This window comes from Gigantopelta aegis, chromosome 10 (assembly GCF_016097555.1).
Source record: "Gigantopelta aegis isolate Gae_Host chromosome 10, Gae_host_genome, whole genome shotgun sequence".
Classification (NCBI taxonomy): Eukaryota; Metazoa; Mollusca; class Gastropoda; order Neomphalida; family Peltospiridae; genus Gigantopelta; species Gigantopelta aegis.
In genome coordinates, this window is record NC_054708.1 from 76,127,098 (window position 1) to 76,148,615 (window position 21,518).

Here is a 21,518-nt window from a genome sequence, read left to right on the forward strand (position 1 = left end):
AGCACGCTTTCCTGGGTACACTCCTCAGCTATCAGATATGGGCTGTCTGTCTAGGACAATGAGTTGGGGGTTAGTTATTAGTGGTCAGTGATAAAGAAGTTGCATTAGTGGCACTAAAACTACCCCTTGGGTCCATTGGAAAGGGAGCTAGGGTGCGGATGATGCACCGTTCAAAATTCGTAAATACCCTAATCTGGACATCAGTTTTGCATTACTACCAAACTAATAGGGATCCAAACGACATACTACGCTTCTTCTTTTTTGCATGGATGACAACTAACATTGTGAGTAGAAGGATGAACATGTTCAGTGAAAAGTTTTCAGGCCAATTCATCTTCCTCAAACGTATCCATCGTTTTGAAAGTGAAGATTTGCTCAAGCACTGGAGGGGGTGGATGGTGGGGAGTTGAACCCCAATCTACCTCGTCCCGTATGTTTATGAAACCCAGTCAATTAATGGGTTTATCGAAGGGATTGAATCCTGCAACTAAAACACCTCATGCGAAAGCTCTATACCGACTGAGCTAGATCCCATCTCGAGATATATATATATATATATACTCTTTAAAAAAGGTAGGGGAACTCTAATAAGAATTTACAATTGTCAAAATTGTAAGGTATGTTAGCTGTGGGGAATGGTTATATGATAATAGTGAATTAACTGAGCAAACATTACAACCGGTAGTTCAGTATTACAGTAGGTTTTATGATCACCAAAGATCTTGAAGGACGATTGGAGTCAGAAGTGAAATTTGAAAGTTGACGTTTTTTTATCAGTAAATAGAAACTTCAAACAATAAAAATGACTAATAACAAAACAATAACAACTGTATGGTCAACAGAATGAAAATGATTGACAGAAATAATATTCCACAGTGATTAATCGACCTTCCTGAAAATTGTCAAATTCGAGAATGACACCCCACGCACGTGTACGGGGCAACTGCGTGATGCACGTGTGTTGATAAACAGACCTGAATGTTCTTTACTAGGATGTCTGTGGTCAAAGCGTATGTTCGGTATAATAGTTGATATTACATTAATATTTCAGGTTCCTCTACCTTTTTTGAAGAGTAATATATCTAAACTATATATATGATAGTATTACACGATATATGAATCTATGTTACACCAGAGTTACATTCAAAACTTATACTGTTTGCCACCGGTAATCAGCCAATAGTTTTTAAAATGATAAAATAACACCTCAAAACACAATATCTATGTAAACATGTAGACTTAACAAATCCTTATATCAAAGGAACCAATCTACAAGTCGTTACAGATTATATTTGTGACAGTGCAATTTTTTGTAGACTCATTTCTTCGTTTTTATGTTTTACTGTTTAGAATATTAAACTGAAAAAAAAACCATGGTCTAATAATGTAGTGTATATAAATGATTAAAATACAAATAGTGTCAGTATTACACTTGTTTTATGTACATAATTACTTCTGTATATAAAACGAAGGATACAGGGGGCACTAGACCCTTAACTGAAAGTAAAGTCAAAAGTTAAAGTTGGTTTTGTTTAACGACACCACTAGAGCACGTTGATTAATTAATCATCGGCTATTGGACGTCAAACATTTAGTAATTCTGACTCGTAGCCATCAGAGGAAACCTGCTGCATTTTTCTTAATGCAATAAGATATATTGTATATGCATTTTCCCACAAACAGTAAAGCACATACCACGTACGGCCTTTGACCAGTTGTGGTGCACTGGGTGGAAAGATTTTTAAAAACTCAATCAGTTGAATGGATTCACGAGGCGGTTCGATCCTACAACACAAGCACCCCATCCCTTAATTAAACATGGTGTACAGCCTTCCATCTTTATTTGTGGGAAAGTTGTTTTTTGCTAGAATTAAACAAAAAATTAACGAAACTAAAATTAATAACAACGTTTATTCATATTTACATTACTACCCAACTCAATCTAATTCAAATTAGCTCCACTCAGTAGAGCTAATTTTAATCAGATTGTACCAAACTCAAATATGCATTTACATGGATTACAACTAATACTGGAAGCAGAATGATGGAAATACATACATGGTCAAATGTTTTCAGGCCAGCTCATTTTGCTCAAACTTCTCCATCGATTTTACTCAATGCGAAGATTTGCTCAGGAACTGAGTGTGGGCTGGGAAGCAGTTGACCTCGTCTTGTACGCCAATACGCTTGTACGCTTATAGTACTGTTAAGCACCTAAGAGTCCAAAGGACTGGGTGTGACTGTGTATGGATGCTCTATACGGCTAGTCAGCTAAGAGTCCAAAGGACTGGGTGTGACTGTGTAGGGATGCTCTATACGGCTAGTCAGCTAACAGTCCAAAGGACTGGGTGTGACTGTGTATGGATGCTCTATACGGCTAGTCAGCTAAGAGTCCAAAGGACTGGGTGTAACTGTGTATGGATGCTCTATACGGCTAGTCAGCTAAGAGTCCAAAGGACTGGGTGTAACTGTGTATGGATGCTCTATACGGCTAGTCAGCTTAGAGTCCAAAGGACTGGGTGTAACTGTGTATGGATGCTCTATACGGCTAGTCAGCTAAGAGTCCAAAGGACTGGGTGTAACTGTGTATGGATGCTCTATACGGCTAGTCAGCTAAGAGTCCAAAGGACTGGGTGTAACTGAGTATGGATGCTCTATACGGCTAGTCAGCTAAGAGTCCAAAGGACTGGGTGTAACTGTGTATGGATGCTCTATACGGCTAGTCAGCTAAGAGTCCAAAGGACTGGGTGTAACTGTGTATGGATGCTCTATACGTCTAGTCTACTACTCTTAATGCTCTAGGAACAATGACAGTGACAATGACAAAGAGATTTACGTGCACATTCAGAGCAAGCTGTTGTAGCACACGCCTCTCCTGGTCACAGGGACCGGCCTTGGCCGGTTCTCTCTGTCCAGGACAGGAAAGAGTTGGGGGGGAGGGTTGTAGAGAGGGAACGCCTGCACTGGCAAGTGCAAGGGAGCACCAGCAGTCCAATGTTGGTGACAGGCGGGGGGTATTTGGTGCTATGGAATTTTGAAAGTCCCGTAGGATTATGTTAAAGAGGAAGAGGTGCGCGTTTACATGAAGGAAATTTGGCGCAGCTCTAGGAACGAAATTGGCCTGAATATATACAGAGCCGGTCTACCCTAGTAGCACATGTAGCACGTGCTACGGTAACCCGCGTTTCAGAGGGCCCCGCGGTGATATATATACATTTATTTCCCCCAGGTCATTTCCCCCCTGCCCCCCCCCCCCCCCCGAAAGGTTGCAAACTATATATCCTTGGATGGGGACCGCTGTTATTTGTGCTACAGGTGCCGCGGATCATTAAACCGGCTCTAGATATACCATTGCCTAATTAAATTTTACCAGTCTTCAGAGTAAAACCTGCTGCATTTTTTCATTAATTAGCAGCAATGGGTCTTTTGTGTGCACTTCACACAGACAAGACAACAAATAACATGGCCTTTGATATACCAGCCGTGAATAATAGAATATAAGGTCCACCGATCGGATTTGATCCTTCGACCGAAATCCTTCAGGCGAGTTAAATTCCGCCCCACGTTAGATGGAATACGTCTATCGTTCTATATAAGACGTCTCCAGTGGTTTAAAGTGCACCTACTTCGAATCTCCTCAGTGGAGGCTTGGCTTAACTGTTGCGTCATGAGACAACGTAGGGACTGGATGTTAACAGAAGAAAGAAAGAAAGAATTGTTTATTTAACGACGCACTCAACACATTTTATTTTGAGAGGAAACCCGCTGTCGCCACTACATGGGCTACTCTTCCGATTGGCAGCAAGGGATCTTTTATTTGCGCTTCCCACAGGCAGGATAGCACAAACCATGGCCTTTGTTGAACCAGTTAGTTAACAGAAGAATACAGTTATATTATAAGGCAGCTAGAACCTATACGTAATGCTCTGGTAAACTACACGTATCCCACAGCTCAGGGACGTAGATTCGATTCACTTGAGGGTGTACTTAGAGCAAATATATGTAGTAACAGGCCTATATCAATATTAGTTGGTATAAACTGTTCATGACTAATGCATTTAGGGTCTACATGCAACCATGGGAATTTAGGCTACTCAGCTAGGGTATTAGCTTAGATGGTTGAGCGCTGGACTTTGGGCTGTCTATACTGGACAGTAGGTTAGTGGTTAGTTGTAAGTGGTTAGTGAGAGAAATTTTAAGTTGGTGTATAGTCCGTCTGAGTCAAAGGGGAACTAATAAATTGGCATATAACTCTATAATGTATAACGTTAAAATTTATATAAAAACATATCATTAAGTTTTAAAGCCATACCAACTGAAATAACATTTCTTGAAAAAACATTAAGTATACAAATATTTTTTTTTTTTTTTTTTTTTTTTTTTTTTTACAAGTTATCATTAAACTGCATTGGGTAAACCTTATTTTATAATACAGGTTATTTTTATAGGAAGACAACTGCACGCAAACGGACTATATATAGTGACCTTACACCTTCCCAGCGAGTTGTTAAAGTTGCTCTGGGTGAGAGCCGGTACCGGGATGTGAACCCAGTGCCTACCGGCCTTAATTGCGATGGCTAACCACTAAACCAGCGAGGCCTGTCAATGTTGGTCACATTTGTGTTCTCTGCTACGGAAGTCTCTAGAATCTCCGAGAAAAGACGGGATTTACAAAACAGAAATATGTGTTATTGAGTAACCAGAAAGAAACTTCCGGTAAATATCGTCAATGTTCTATTATTTGTAGATCATGACATATTTTCTGATTTTGTCTTAATTTTAGTAAGTATTTATTTCTGTCACGTTTGTTTATATTCTGGTTACTTTTTCTAATGTCGTATGTAAACGAATATTGTAGTTTACAGCCTGGAATTGTTAAACAAATGTCAAGCCCAACAGGTTGAAGTTCCCTAACACTAACAGTTACAGTGCTGTCCGGTGTATCGGCGCACCTAAGCATTCAAGGACCATTTTCTATGTGAACACTGTAAAATACTTAATAAAATGTGTCTCTCACCAATGAAGCAGTGCATAATCTGAAATACACTACAAATTGGTTTATGTTTGTAGTAAATAAACATTTTAAAATGGTGCATAAATATAGGCACCCCCTTGTATCCGAAACGACTTGCATGTCCGGTGATTCGGCGCAGTAGATGTGGATTGGTGACCCCGCTATTTATAGACCGCCCATGACCTCACTTTTAGCCTTAAACGCTACATTATTGTCCCAGAATTATTTTAGTACTTTTTTGTTTTGTCTTGTTAAAAATATTACTATGAAAATGAACAATCACACATAACCCATCTCATGATCAGTTTCGGAATCATTTTCTTGAGTGGCACAATACTGCAGATGCATACATGTTCATTGTCATGCATGGCTAAGATGCCTACATGGATTTTATTTTTCTCGGGTAGATTGTGCACACACATGGATCTTATTTCGCTTTTATTTTTTTATAACAATGTGACAATTGTGAACTGAAATGTAATGACTCAATTAAGGTATAAAACAGTCGTTTTGTTTGCATTTGTCTGTGTTTTCCTTTTCTGTTTAAATAAAAATAACCGCACAAAAATAATTACACTTATACTGTTTATTATAATTAAAAAAATGCGGGAAAGATGTTTTAGACTGGTTTTAACATTCTTAATATCAATAAGCCTGACCTACTTCGCGTTTATATACACAAAAGCAGGTGCATGATTTATTTTGAAATTATGATATAATTATTGATCATTCTAATATTTGTTTTAATTGCACCCTTGACAATAAATATGTTGATACTTGATTAACCATTGAAAAAGGAATTGAACTTTAATTTGTTAAAAACACCGACAATATGACAACTTCCTAAGCATACTTAAGCAAAATACCAAGTGAGTCGAATCACCGGATACGCCAATACACCAGACACGGTTGTACAGTAAAATTAAATAAATTTCATTGCCCATGTTAAGAAATGTTAATAAAATAATAAAAACACAGGCCAGTAGGAATGACATCTGGGGTGGAGATCACAATCTTTAATGCAGAGGGGGAAGGCTCTAGTGATGGGGAAGGAGCCATGTTTAAAATTTATATAGATTTGGTAAAAAAAACTAAACCCAGTCCATTTTCATCTTTCAATCCTTGAGTGGTGGAGGGCACGTGCCTCCCCCCCCCCCCCCCCCCCCAACACCCATACCTGCATCAGCACACATAGACAGTACACATATTAAAAGTTGTCAAGATAGTAATAATTAAATTATAATTAATAAATTAATGTACCATATTGTTGTTATATTACACTTTACAGCAACTTCGACTTATCATTACTGCTAACAACTATGCTGCTAGCCTGAGTACTCTTGACGGTATGAGGGCTAGATAGACATTTGGACAGTTATCACGTTCTCTAACCGTCGGAGACCAATCTATATCAATATTGCACAATCTCTGCCTACCAAACGGTAGTCAAAGATCCCTGCTCTAATACAACAATCCTACACAGGCCCTAATCTAGAATTGAAAAAGTAAAAGAAGTGACTTCTCCCTTTGCCGAAGGGAGAAGTTTGATAAAAAATAGTTGAAGTGAACATTTATCGGTACATTTCATAACGTTTCGCTGGTTTCTGCATTCAATAAAAAAATTCCTAATTTTACACTCAGTTCTGATCATAATATTTCGATATAAAATACTACTTCAGGTAATACAATTTAAACTAAACAGTTGTATGTTTCATTAAAAACATGATATTATTAATTTAAGTATTTGATAACTAGCTCGAGTCACTGCCAGCCCTACCCCTTATTGATATTGATATGTGGGGTAAGGCTAGAGGAAACTAGATGTAACGCTTTGGCAAGTGTTAACAACCAAATTGTTACAAGCTACTTTGTCTAAAAATACACAATTTTTCCTAAGTCTGATGCTACAGAGCTTTAGTTTGATTATTCTCAAGTCCATTCATGACATTAAACTTACATGTTGTTAACCAGTACTGGTCAACGCTACATGAAGAAACCCAACGGCGCCAGGGCTACATGTGGCTCTGCCAATTACCAAATTCGCCAAATGCGAATTTTCGGAATAATTGGCGAACTTTATTTTAATTTGGCAAAAAGAATTCAAGTAATAATTGATGTTTTGTTGGAAAATAACTGGGTTTTGCATTTTTTAAAGATAGTTTGGCGAAATGTTTTGCTCACCCAGAGCTAGCACTTCAACGCCCTTATATGCCAAACACACCTGCGCTGTACTTTGTTGTGGTGACGTATAGAGGTTTCTCATTAAATGTTGTCAAGCAAGCAATGGCAAGAAGTTTCAAAAGAAATTAATTTAAAAAATTATTGCCCGGTGATCAATTTGCAGCTGTCCTACGACTTTCCTAGTGAGTGTGGTGGGGTGTGGGAGTAAACACTTGTCTTTCCTGGCAAAGACTGGGTATTTCATGTATGTACAATAGTGCATATTATTGTTTCTGTTTTGCAGAACATGGATGCATGTGATACCATGGAGGTATGTGAGAACATGGATGTGGTGCCAAAGGGTAGAAGCCTCAGCGACATCAAGTCAACAGCCATTGTGAAGTACACTAGTGCCAGCATACCTCTATCAACGGGTTTCTCACAGCTTCAACTGAATACAAATCTAAATGTACCGCCATCAAACTGGCTGCGTAGTAGCTCAGGGATGGAGCGGTACATCCGTGATTACACCTGGCGGCGAGAACACTCTGAGTTTTCCAGGTAAATAGCTATAAATATAAAAATAATTGGTGTTATGTACAGCTAAATGTACGAAAATGACACATTTTTAATTTCTTAAACTGTCAGCATGTGTTGGTGGTTCGTGTATACATCTTTTCAACACATGAGGCACATATATTGTATTTAACACATTATTGTTCCTTTAAACCATGATACACATGTATTCATACATGTATATGAGAACAATAGAGTATAATGCGGTTATCTCCTACTGTGGTTCATGGTGCACTAATAACACCTGATGAAATATTCTTAGAAATATATAAATAAACATTTAAAGTACATGTATTTTGTACCATGAACATTTCTTCAACCCATCCCCGATTCCTATCAACCTGTTTGACATAAAGCAATGTAGAGTTGAGCTGTAACAGTTCACTCACATATTCAATACACCGAATACAGGCTACCTGTAATACATGTACGTATTGGTTATTCAGTACCCAAAGAACAAAATACATGTATATTCAATGTTTGGTGGGTTTTTTTTTAATTACAGTTTAATTGATTATAAAATGATCATTGGTCAGTCTGTGCAGACTGATGATTGATCACAAAATTTCAGTCAGTTCCCATGACAACAGTACATGTACATCCATGATAGATTTTTGCATCTTTAAAATACTGTTTTATTTTCAGTATCAGGATGGCAAATAATTTCCCAGATCTCACTGGAGAAGTGGATGTAGTGAGTGGTTCGCAGGTGATTATTGATTCATGCATCGTGCTTTGAGATAAAATATTATTCTTACAGAATTGATGAAATATGATCACTATATTTACTTAAGATGCATGTACCTGTAAGTCTAAAACATGATCAAAATAAGACGTGCTTTTAGCTAACATACACCTGTGTTTAAATCAAGTTACATAAAGACATTAAATCATAAGTTATTAATTAAAACATACATGTACCCCCATGACTGGTACATCAAAGGCTATGATCGATAAATGAATGTTTTGTCCGATGATTGTTAAAGTGTATAATAATTCAGTAGGAATAAATATTATATAAATTTCCTCATTCTCTAGACAAATGATAAAATAACCAGACATTAAGACACCAGATAGCACCAGGTCTAGCTCTGTCATTCACCAATTGTGACTTAAAAATAATTGGTGACTTATAATTTAATTTGGTGAAATAATTGTAGATAATGATTGATATTTTGTTTGAAAATAATTCTGGATTTTTCTAGTTTTAGAAGTTGAATACTTAATTTGCTGAAATTGTTTGCTCACCCAGAGCTAGCCCTGAGCCATACACTGTAGTTTAAAAATGTACAGACAAAAATGTATGCGACAGTATCATTTTGTAAGTATTGATCTTTGTAATCAACATTGTGATATATTCAAGCTCTGCAGTTGCCCACAGCAATCGGCAATGCCATGGAGATGCTGTGGAAGTTTTAATTCTTCAGGGCACTTTTTATTGTGGACTATTCAGGTTTTTTTTTCATAGCATGTTTTTTTTCTGTGGACATTTGATTAATTGCATGGGTTATATATTTGATAGTTGTTTTTCAGAACATTAAGAAGCTTCTAAAGATGCCCCTATGCAAGTCCTCCCACGTGAGCATGATGGTGCATCGTATCGGCAAGACCTTGCTGCTGGACGAATTCGATATCCACAAACTCCTGCTTAGGAACCAGGAGGTTTACTTTTTAAAATTGATTATTAATTGATTCTTTAAGTTGTAGCAGTGTGATGATTGATCAAGCAATCCATGTTCTACTAATAATAAGTCTATGTCCTGAAATTAAAGTGACATCTTGAAATTGCTTTTATGTATTTTTTTATCAATAACTATTGGCTTGGAAGAAGTGGGTGGTGTGTTCTAGACACTAGTGTTTTCCATAGCTTGATTTAGCATGGTGCAGCACCATGCCTCAATAGTCTAGCACCATCTTGCCTTAATCAGCACCATGCTGCCCTGAGATTAAACAAGCCTTTTTCACTAATTAATTCTAAAACTGCCTTTATAAAACACCCAAAAAGGTATTATTAATTAATAAAATATGCCTTTTATATCTTTTGCCATTCATTTATTAAAGCAAGCACATAAATTACATTAATGTTTATTTCAATTAATTTTTGTGTATTTTTACTGAAAAACAAGTGCCCCGAAAATAGTAAAAATGCCCCAAAAGTGTTTGGTCTACCATGCCTTGCCAAACTTCTGGGGAAATGACTAGACACTAACGGCTGAATGTACAAAGCCTGTTTATGACCTATACTTATGTAACTGCATACATTTACAGTGCTTAAACACCCGTGTCTAAGAAAAACATTCTTCATAAATTCAGCTCTAATTTTTTCCACTGATGCTTTTAGGTATAGAGGAAATTATTCCATGACTATTAGCCCTTTTTATTATTTGGCTTATAAAATGCCAATCATAATAATCGTGATATAAAGTAAAAATAAATCAACATTGAAAAATATCTTCTTGTCTGACAGACTTGTCATTTAAAGTGCAAAGTTTAATCTCACCTGAGATGAGGGAATGAATATTATGGCAAATCCACATGATGAGAGTCCCTCGTACAATAATGGCCGATTGTATAGCAACTGATGTTTTAGATGGAATTGTAATGGTTTTTTTGTCATATCAAATAGCATTTCAGTATTGGAACCTTTTTTGTAATTAAAGATCTTGTAATTTTTTAAACAATAGTTACATACAATATTTCTTTATCGTTTTAGGAAGAATGGACCTGGCTAAGACACTTTTTCTACGATATTGTTGCCAAAGATATGCAAGGAAAGGTAAATTAGATGGGGGTTTTATTTATTTTTTAAATATTTTGTTTAATTTTATAAACATTTTTTTAAATTAATTACAATTTTTTTTAGAGGTTTAATACAAGACTGTAGCTGCATACTGTAAATCATAAAATATTAATGATCTTTAAATTTAATGAAATCCAATTAAGTGTCATGTTGGCGACATAAATCTTCAACGAACCTAAAAAACCCAGCTTAAGTTGTAGGATGAGCTGAAATAATACTTTTGATAAAATTTAACATTTAAGAAGCTTACAAACAAGTTAAATTTAGCTAAAAATTGCAGTCATGTCAGTGCTTCTAGAATTGTTTTTAAATCTACTAGCCATGGGATTAAAAATTCACTAGACCTACTTTAAGTTAATACAGTTTTACTAAATAATAGTAATAATCAGATATGTCACCTAAAGAAGGAGATAGAGCTTAAAAACACTACCATTAGGGGTTGGAGTGGGGTCAGTACATTCATATTTACAAAATAGACTTAACTGCAACATTTGACTCTTTCTTTCTTTCTTTTTCACAAGCCATCGGGCATGGGAATTGTAGTTATTTACTAGCCCAACATTGAATATTACTAGCCACGGGAGTGGGGCTACCATAATCTAGAAGCCCTGCATGTGCTTGGTAACCAACTACTGTTGTTTAATATCCTTTTCGTTTAATCAATGACATGTAACCATTGTTGTGTGTTCTGTTGACACCGACAAAACAATCGCACAAACTTTTTCCAGAACAGTCTGTTGAAAATATCTTTAAATTTAGCATCATAACATTCTGCATCTTGTATGCCCTCGCTAAATTCGTTAACATTTTATGCTTGCTAACATTTTCTGATTTACAGTATCTGTCTACACATTAAATTTCTGCATAATATATAATACATAGACAGTTTTAAGTATGCCAGTAGATTTATACACAGAAAAAAAGAAGAAAAAGAGAAAACATAATGTAATTAAAATTTAAAACAAAACAAAAAACGTGTAAGTACTAAGTGTGTGAAAGTGTTATCGGTCTTGTTCAGGCCAGCCGTATTGTGCTTTAAACATTTGTTTTATTTTGTCAGATGAAGTGTATCCCAAGACGGAGCAAAAGTCGAAACACTCTTGAAAAAAGAAATATGTACTCCAAGTTTTTATATCACAGGTAAGTATTAAAGCCATTTATAATAACTATTTTTGTAGCTTGAAATGTTTTGTTTAGAGTTATGTCAAACCATATAAATATACTTCTGATTTTCAGATTTTGATGAGATACAATGTTTCAATGTTTGCTGGGTCCATAACTTTGACTAATCAAAATGAAAATCTGGTTTTTAGTATTCTCTTTAATACTTCTTGACCTGAGAAATAGAAATTTGTTTTGTCGTAAGTAATTTTCATTGGCACAGGTATAGACCGATGAAAAGAAATTAAGAAAACACATTCTATCGTAGACCAAATGTTGTGCATTACTTATTTAGTAATGTCTGTATAACACACAAACTTTTAACATTGCATTAAATGTCAGTAATGTGGGATTAAATATCAGTAACAAAATTAAATTCCTGACAATGGATGGAGTTTTGGTTGCAGTAACAGTTTGCTGTTATTATTTATATGATCCTTCATTTCTTTCCATCAGAATATTATTATTAACTAAAATACAATGTAGGTTCTTGAATAATGTGTATTAAACTTTATTATGTGTGTTATCTTTATCTTGTCACAGTCTAGTTGCGACCTGTAACCAGAATGAATTGGTTTGGCAAACAAGACCGACCTCATCACCACCTCCTGCTGAAACTCGTACAGAGTCCTTGGATCTTGTGCCAGATCCACTGCCTAAGGTTCGCTAATCCACTAATATCTTGACAGAAAAACAGCTTTTAATTTTATCCTACTGCCCTGCATCCTTTCTCTTGTATTTTTCATGCTGGTGTGTTGTTAAACATACATTCATTCATTCATTCATTCATTCATTCATTCATTCATTCATTCATTCTTTTCTCTTGTCCAGAGTTCATTTGTTTCCTCCTTGTTCTGATCTGATCTCTTATTTTTCAACTATCATTTCCATTGAATTTCACATCTCAATTGTTGTTCAAGTTCATTCATATATTCATTCATTCATTCATCCAGCCATCTTATCCATCCCATCCATCCATTTCAAGTTCAAGTTAGGTTATTGCCATTCACTCACTCACTCACTCACTCGCCCACCCACCCACCCAACCATCCACCCATCCATCCATCCATCCATCCATCCATCCATCCATCCATCCATCCATTCTTCCATCATTAAACTATGCATACATTCATTTATCAATTTTTAAATAGGTAGGTAATGGATCTAATTATTATGTTGTTGAGCTATCTTAACTTTTTGACATTTCAGTCTGAGAGCGAGTTTGATCGTGAAATCCTGTGGAAGTTTGAAGACATCCACATGCTGATCGGGACCGACCTGCCGATATTTGGGGGCACCACTCACCCTTGTGTCAGCCTCAGACTCAGGTATAGAAGAATGTGCAGTATGACCAGCTGCTAAATGCAAATTAATATCTTTTTGTCTTATCTTTACAAAGTGAAAAGGCACAATATAAGTATTACTTTTACGTTGGTGGCATTGGTGTCAACGTTTTCATTAACTAAAGTTTTATATTAAAATCAGTTTCTCACAAACTAAAACTCCTAGGTCATTGAAACTTTGTGCATCATAGTACACCTTAAAATTTTATGGTAGGTGAAATATTTAATCTACAAAATTCTGTCAGTGTAAATAATGCTACGTCCATTACATTTCTGTCATGCCTGCTAAAAAAAAAAAAAACTGCCTGATTTTGAGCTCTTTACAATTATATGTTTGCCATCTTTGTAATTTACTTCGACTGAAAATAAGTTTTTAAAATTTCTCTAACCTTGCATTGTCAGAGAATTTTTATTCATAAGCCACTCTCAGGCTAGAAACACAGATTAAAATATTTTTTGCTTTTACAGATTTTGTAAGGTAATGTATACCCAGTACTACATTACCACATTCCTTTACTTTCATTTTAGAGATTCCGCCACTCCAATAAATGTACTGACAGGCCTGGACTACTGGCTGGACAACTTGATGTGTAACGTGCCTGAAGTCGCCATGTGCTTTCATCTCAATGGTATTGTACAGGTACATACAGAATGGTGCTTCTTTTTCACCTGTGTACAAGTGTTGATTGGAATTTCATCTCAATGGTATTGTACAGGTACATACAGAATGGTGCTTCTTTTTCACCTGTGTACAAGTGTTGATTGGAATTTCATCTCAATGGTATTGTACAGGTACATACAGAATGGTGCTTCTTTTTCACCTGTGTACAAGTGTTGATTGGAATTTCATCTTAATGGTATTGTACATGTATATACAGAATGGTGCTTCTTTTTCACCTGTGTACAAGTGTTGATTGGAAATGATCAGTGGCAACCACTCAAACTAGGGCGGGACGTAGCCCTGTGGTAAAGTGCTCGCTTGATGCATGGTTGGTCTAGGATCGATTCCCATTGGTGGGTCCATTGGTTTATTTCTCGTTCTAGCCAGTGCACCACGACTGGTATATCAAAGGCTGTGGTATTTGCCATCCTGTCTTTGGGATGGTGCCTATAAAAGATCTCTTGCTACTAATAAAAAAATATAGCAGGTTGCCTCTCTAAGACTAAATATCAAAATTACCAAATGTTTGACATCCAATTGCTGATGATTAATAAATCAGTGTGTTCTAGTGGTGTCATTAAACAAAACAAACTTTTTAACCTGTTAAACTCATCCAATATATGTTTCATTTTTTACTTTATCCATCTGATAAAAGTGGTGAACATTAAGATTTTTTAAAGGTTAACTTTATAGTAACATAGAGTTAAAACCAGCCATGTTGATTTCAGTTTGAAAAACAACTTGATATTCTACTTATTTAATTGGATAATAAATTATGTTTTGATAATAGGAAAATTGCTTGATGAAACAAAGACAATGATTTGTTATTAAAATGTAAGTGATCAGGGTCATTAACTTTAATTATTATATACTATCTTTTGTTTTCTTTTTCAGAAATATGAGCTAATTAAGACTGAAGATATCCCTAACCTAGATGACTGCAAGTTTGATCCCCAACTAATCACAGACATTGCCAGAAATATTCTTTCATTCCTGAAGTCGAATGCAACTAAAGAAGGTCATACCTACTGGTTGTATAAAGGTATTCTTTATTTTGTACTATTGTTGTTGTTTCATATAAATTATAAGGTTTTATTCTGCCATGGAGAGTGAAATTGTCATGGCTCTGGGACACATTGAAAATATGTGAAAAAAATCATATATGGGGCCTTCAGATGCTCACCGAACAGTGAGTGTCTCCCTCCATCTCCTCTGTTTGTCTGTCTGTCTCTCTCTCTCTCTCTCTCTCTCTCTCTCTCTCTCTCTCTCTCTCTCTCTCTCTCTCTCTCTCTCTCTCTCTCTCTCTCTCTCTCTCCATATCCAATTATGATTCAAGCACGCTGTTGTGGGCACACACCTCAGCTATCTGCGCTGTCTGTCCAGGTCAGTGGGTTAGTTATTAATTGTTAGTGGTTAGTGAGAGAGAAGAGGGTGTAGTGGCCTTACACCTTCCCATTGAATTGTTAAAACTCGCTCTGGGTGGAAGCCAGTACCGGGCAGTGAACCCTGTACCTACCAGCCTTATGTCCAGTGGCTTAACCAAGGCTGGTTAATCTCTGTCTGAATTGCTCTCTCTCACTAAATCTCTCTCGATCTATTGACCAAGTGTCAAAGTAGGCACAAGTTAGGCACCATATAGCCACAATTTAAAGCATAATTTTTGTCTTCTCTCTTCAGATGTGGATGATGATGTTGTTAAGCTGTATGACCTGACTGCTCTGTGTGGGGAAGGGAAGACTGACAGGTGTCAGAACCCATTCACCGTTCCCGTGGGGATCCTGCTGTACCGCGTGGCCCGCAACATGAGGCAGTCAGCGGACAGGAAGAGCATGGCCACCATCAGAGAATTACTAGAAAACTCTCTACTGCTACTCGATGAAGACAAACACTCACAAGTGAGGCTTATGTTCAAGACAAGTCTATAGTCCGTCCCATCTTCGTACAAAAATGTTTTTTGTACATAATTTTAGTTTGGTTTGATGTAAGAAGAAAAGTAAAAGTGATATAAAAAATTACTATTTTTGTATAGAATTTGGAAAACGATCTGCTCAGAAATAAATAACTTGTAGTAAATTTCATAGTATGAAAAAAGCTATATAGACTATAGACATGCTGTATTTCAGCCACTGGCCCAAAATTCATAAGAAAAAGCAAATAACTTTGTAGTATGTATGTGGTAATGACATTGAGTAATGACATCTAGTAATGCTTAATCTTGGTTAATCTTCATGAATTGCAACGATCATGTACCACAGTAGGAGTACATTGTATCAGACAAATTGGAAAATAACATGGGTAACCATTGTTTGAAATTGGTGTTAACACTTACTGAAAACATTGCAAATGTCATGACTATAGTATAAAGAATGTATTCTATGATGGCATGTATCAGCAACACTATGGCAAGTTAGTGATGTAATATTTTTGTGATGGTAATACAAAATAAAACCATGTATTGTATGTATTTTGATTCATTGCAGGAACTGTTACATGTTTGCTGCAATTTTTAAGATGTTATCGACTAACAGAGACTTTTTAACAATTGTAATTACATATCAAATATATTTTTCTGCATAAAATATTAGCGGCTGTATATTAAACGTGTTTCTGATCATTCTAATATTTGTATTAGGTTAAATTTCATTTTCTTTCCTAAAATATTTTTGTTTTATACGTACAAACTTATTTGAAGACAAAATCCACTTTGGGCTCTTACAAATATTAAGACGACCAGAAACACATTGAATATGCAGACACTAATATTCTAAACAAGAAAATACATTTAATATGTAAGTTTAATCGTACAAATATTTTATTAGCCGGAAACATCTTACAATGCAGCAAACTCAGGAATGTCCCTTTAATGATGGTAATACACAATAAAGGCATGTGGTAGACTACCTACTGCCAGCAGAAACTTGGCCAACTCAATGGTTGCAATGTAATTTTCCGACTTACAACAGGTGCGCTCAATCTAACAACTGGGAGTCGCTTTGAGTTGTAATGCGCACACGAACTAGCAACCAATATTGGGTCCAATTCATTTTTTTTAATCGGATATGATAGCCATCGTAGAAGTCATAAGAGTGATCAGACTAACAACTGAACATTCGTAGAAGTTGTGAGAGGAGTTGGTAGTTGGTAGTCTGAGTTTGACATAAAACATCAAGTGCCTGAGGTTGTATCAAATTGTTTAAAGCTTGTGACTGTATAAAATGACATTTCCCTGTTGCAGGTTATATGTGTAGATCATGACGTGTTCAGGCTATTGTAATTATAACATCAAATGGGTCAGGTTGTATGAAGTTGTGTTTAAAGCTTGTGACTGTATAAAGTGACGTTTCCCTGTTGCAGGTGTGTACGTCGGCCCACTACCTGTTGTCAGATCTCTATGTTCCTGACTGCTCTGTGCACGATGTGTGGAGTATTTCCAGCTCAGAGATGACAACAGACGACACCGAAGATTCTCCTATGGTAAATAAAATAAAACATAAAATATATTTCACTCACATTCTACCGAATGTGCTTGTCTGTTCACATATTTTACCATTCTAGCTAATCCTTAGAAACTGATTTGTTCTCAGTCTGGTCAAGAGGTTTTTTCTATTCCAGTCAGTGTTTCATCCATCCATCCATCCATGCATTTTCAGGTTCCCAGTCTGTCTTGTTTATTTTCCCGTTCCACCCATGTTGCATACTCCAACCGATGTTCTACTACTGATACATGTATGTTCTCAGTCTGTCCATACACATATACAGTCAAACCTGTATTAAGCAGCCTCCAAAAAGAGTATCAAAATGTGGCCTTTAAACACAGGTGGCTGCTTAAGACAGGTCAGTGTATACTATATTAGATGATTTGTGATAATTAAATTATGGCCTGTTAAAGTAGGTGGCTGTTTAATACAGGTGGCCACTAGAACGGATTTGACTGTATTTTCTCCAGTTCTTGCCAGTGTTCTTTTTATTCAGTGATTCTGAGCTAAAGCTTATGAAAATTGAATAATATTTCACTTGGAACATAAACTAAATTACTGGTAAATTGTTTATTATCCTCAGTATGTCTGTTTTATTTTAGGTCTGTGCAACCATATGGCCACTTTCATTTTCATATCTATGTGTGTATGAACATATTGTAACATTTATGTAACTTCATTAAATAACTCAAAAAGTCTTGAGTCGAACATGAGGTCTCATTTTATTGTAGTTTTTATTCATTCGAGAGCTATTTAAGCAAAGGCAAGTGCCACGATAATAATGAAATGTCAAAAGTCCCATAAGACTGAGTTACCATCGTACACCTGAAATGATTTAATACATTTGTTATATATACATTTACCACTGGCGTAGGAAGTGGGGGGATGTTTACACCCGTGTTTACCTATATTTTAGCAATATGCTATTTTATTTCAGTCTGATGATGATGACAGTGACGTGAGAACAGAGATCTCTGTTGGCATGAATGATCTGGTGAACAAATCATGTTTGTACAATCACATGACGAAGTCAGTGAAGTCTCACCCGATTGCTGGGACTGTGGAAGAACGATGTCACGATGCTCTCAAGCATATCAGAAAAGTAGGTTCAGTCTTCTGTCCTGTATGGGAGGGGGGTTGGGGGGAATGAGTATAAAAAGATGCCTTGCTGCTAATCAAGGGTACATTTCACACCAATCATCATTTGGTTTCACAACTTTTAATTCACACGAACCATCAGTCAGCTAGTAGGTCTATATAGCTCCCTATATTGTGTGTTTTACAGCATTTTAAATTCACATACTACAATTTTATTAGAGAAATATTGATGTTAAAGATTGATGCTTCCTGAATGTGTTCATATTTACTGCACTTAAACAACACTGCATACTTTACTGCTGTAGGATGTTATTGAGTATGTATATGATATAATGTTTCTGTTGATTAAAATATATATATATATATATATATTATATACATATGAGGGTGGGTTTTTTAAAATTTGGTCATATGGACATTGATCCTTTTTTTTTTCTGAAAGTGAATATGTTTTCACAAATGTATGCTAGCAAAATGAATTGGTTTACTAGTTGAACAGCATAACAACTCAACCACTTCCACAAATACACAATTAAACTATGATTTCAATAGATTAAGATAGTGAATTTTGTTTTAATTTCACCAAAATGTGACTTTGATCATTTTTTCCATAGACTCTTTATATGGATAAGAAGTAAAATTAATTGCTTTACAAGTTCTCTACATGTTTGTTTTTTTGCAACAGGGTTTAGATTGCATTCTTAAGGAGAAAGCTGAGAGCAACACAAGGAAAAGCAGCTCCATAGTGGAGGAACAGGTCCCATGTAACCAAAGTCAAGCCATCCCTCTCCACTACCAGCCTTTGAAGACTACTCACAAGGGAGGCTACTCTCTTGAACTGATGAGTCACAAGGCTGGTCTAACCCTAAACAAACCGTGGCAGTGCTTGTCAAGTTCTCTCTTGATGAGAAAGTCATCCATGACATTCTTCGCACTGGCAAAGGCACATCTTTCAGCTCAGAAATATGGAAATGCTTTGAAGTACATTAGATTTGCTGTACATTGTTTTGGTAAGTTGATATACAGTCAAACATGTTACAAGCAGCCACCTGTATTAAGCAGTCACCTAAATTCCTCTCAAATTGTGTTCAGTTTTAAGTGACCTGTATTATGAATTCACCTGTCTAATGTCGCCAACAACCACCTAAATATACTCTTCAAAAGAAGAAATGCAAAACCATATTGTCGTAACATTTGGAGAATTGATTTAATTATTGAATGGTGAGTCCGATAATTACCAAATGTTGCAGGATTGTTCACAATTCACTCTAGTCCATTGTGAGTAAGTGATAGGACACACCACCAAGGTCAAGGTCATCTGGAGTCAATACCGGGTGTGGCCTCCGCGTGTGTTGACAACTGCCTGGCACCGCCTGCCCCATTGAAGCAACCAGAGTACGGATGACGTCCCGGGGGATGGTGGCCCACTCGGCCTGCAAGGCTGCTGCCAGCTCGGGCAGGGTCTGGGGCTGTGGTTGTCGCTGTCGGAGGCGTCGGTCCAACTCGTCCCATAGATGCTCAATTGGGTTCAAATCCGGTGATATCGATGGCCAAGGAAGGACATTAATGTTGTTGTTCTGTAGGAAAGCCGTTGTGAGACGTGCTGTGTGAGGCCTGGCGTTGTCATGTTGGAACACTGCATTGGCGTTGGCCATAACTGGAACGATGTGTGGCCGGAGGATCTGGTCAGTGTAGCCCTGTGCATTCAGGTTGCCCTGCACGTGGACCAGGTCAGTTCTGCCAGTGTGTGAGATGGCTGCCCACACCATGACACTACCCCCGCCGAATCTGTCCACTTCCTGCACGCAGTTTGCCGCATAACGTTCACCACGACGCCTATACACGCGACATCTTCCATCATGACGTCGGAGCAGAAATCGGGACTCGTCACTGAACCACACCTGTCTCCATCGCAGTTGAGGCCATTGTCGATGAATCTGGCACCACTGCAGTCGGAGTCGACGGTGTTGTGGTGTTAAGATGACACCTCGAACTGGACGTTCTGGCACGAATTCCTATCTCACGTAGGCGGTTCCGTACGGTCTGGTCGGATATCCTGCGCAAACCTGGTTATTGCTGCGGCTGTGGAGGTGGCAGTAGTAGTCAATCGTTCCCGAAGGTGGCGTACCCGGATGTAGCGGTCCTGCCCGGGGGTAGTGACCCGTGGTCGACCGGATCTAGGGAGGTCACGTGTTGATCCATGTTGCTGGTAACGGTCCCACAGTCTGGAGATGGTGCTTGGGGACACATGAAATGCCCTGGCAACGGCCGTTCTGGATTCGCCTGCGTCTAGTCGGCCGATGGCATTGGTTTCTCTGCGGTTCACTGAGACGTGGCATGTCCTGGATTGTCAACTGTCGGCCAGATACAGAGGCCAGGCAAGCGAACACCCTGCACTTTTATACTGTCGGTGTTCATGTTGCACGTGCAGACAACGCACGTGCAGTGGTGACATGGTTTGCACGTGGCTGCGTTTTTGCGAATATTCACATTTTGGAACTTTATTGTACAGTAGCTGCGTTTTATCGAATGTAACCGTGGGAATGTGTTTGGGACATGCAATGACCTTATATTCACAAAGCATGAACCGGTAGGAAACATAAAATCGGAGTTATAACCCATTTGTACCCTTTTGCGTTTCTTTTTTTGAAGAGTATAGAATCCCAAATTGGTAAAATACCTGTATAAACGGCCATAGTAATTTATTTTACTGTTATATAAACAGATTATTTTACACAACCGAGGCATGATATCGGAAAAAAGCAATTTATATAGTATGCATATGTTGTAATATTTCAACTCTATATTAGTATTTTTTTTTTTTTTTAACAATATTTATTTAAATGCTTCTCCACAAGATTATATTTAATTTAATATGTGTTTTGTTTTGTGCTGATAGTTTAGTGCAATACACTTTTACAAATGTGTACCAGTGCTTCATATAATATGCCATTTCATTGGTTTGACCATGCGTAACATTTATTTTTGTCTTGTTGAAGATTTTATTTTTGGTGTGTTACATTCAGACACATCATTGTATCTTTCATGAATTTGAGAACTGTCACAGCTGTTTATACTGTGTTCTGTTAACACTTTTAGGGATTTGTTTTCTACTGATCCTCATTTACCGTTGTTTGACACCCAAAAGCTGATATATATTTTTGGGTACTGGGCTATCGTTAAACATTCAATCTGTTAAACTGTCTTCATCGTATCGACAATGTTTCAG

The 21,518-nt window shown here is 37.1% G+C and overlaps 1 protein-coding gene across 1 annotated transcript in view; it reads left to right on the forward strand.

Annotated features, from left to right (window-relative positions):
* Positions 1-4,719: 4,719 nt before the first annotated feature.
* Positions 4,720-21,518, forward strand: part of LOC121383236 (erythroid differentiation-related factor 1-like) — a 51,597-nt gene continuing 34,798 nt past the window's right edge. Inside the window, exons 1-14 of the mRNA XM_041513129.1 lie at positions 4,720-4,782; positions 7,479-7,735; positions 8,396-8,459; positions 9,284-9,412; positions 10,464-10,526; positions 11,611-11,690; positions 12,255-12,372; positions 12,921-13,039; positions 13,583-13,694; positions 14,610-14,757; positions 15,393-15,610; positions 17,070-17,189; positions 18,129-18,293; positions 18,975-19,299. Of these exons, the coding sequence (XP_041369063.1) occupies positions 7,482-7,735; positions 8,396-8,459; positions 9,284-9,412; positions 10,464-10,526; positions 11,611-11,690; positions 12,255-12,372; positions 12,921-13,039; positions 13,583-13,694; positions 14,610-14,757; positions 15,393-15,610; positions 17,070-17,189; positions 18,129-18,293; positions 18,975-19,299 (1,915 nt within the window). The 5' untranslated portion in view covers positions 4,720-4,782; positions 7,479-7,481. The remainder of the gene's footprint in view (positions 4,783-7,478; positions 7,736-8,395; positions 8,460-9,283; positions 9,413-10,463; positions 10,527-11,610; positions 11,691-12,254; positions 12,373-12,920; positions 13,040-13,582; positions 13,695-14,609; positions 14,758-15,392; positions 15,611-17,069; positions 17,190-18,128; positions 18,294-18,974; positions 19,300-21,518) is intronic.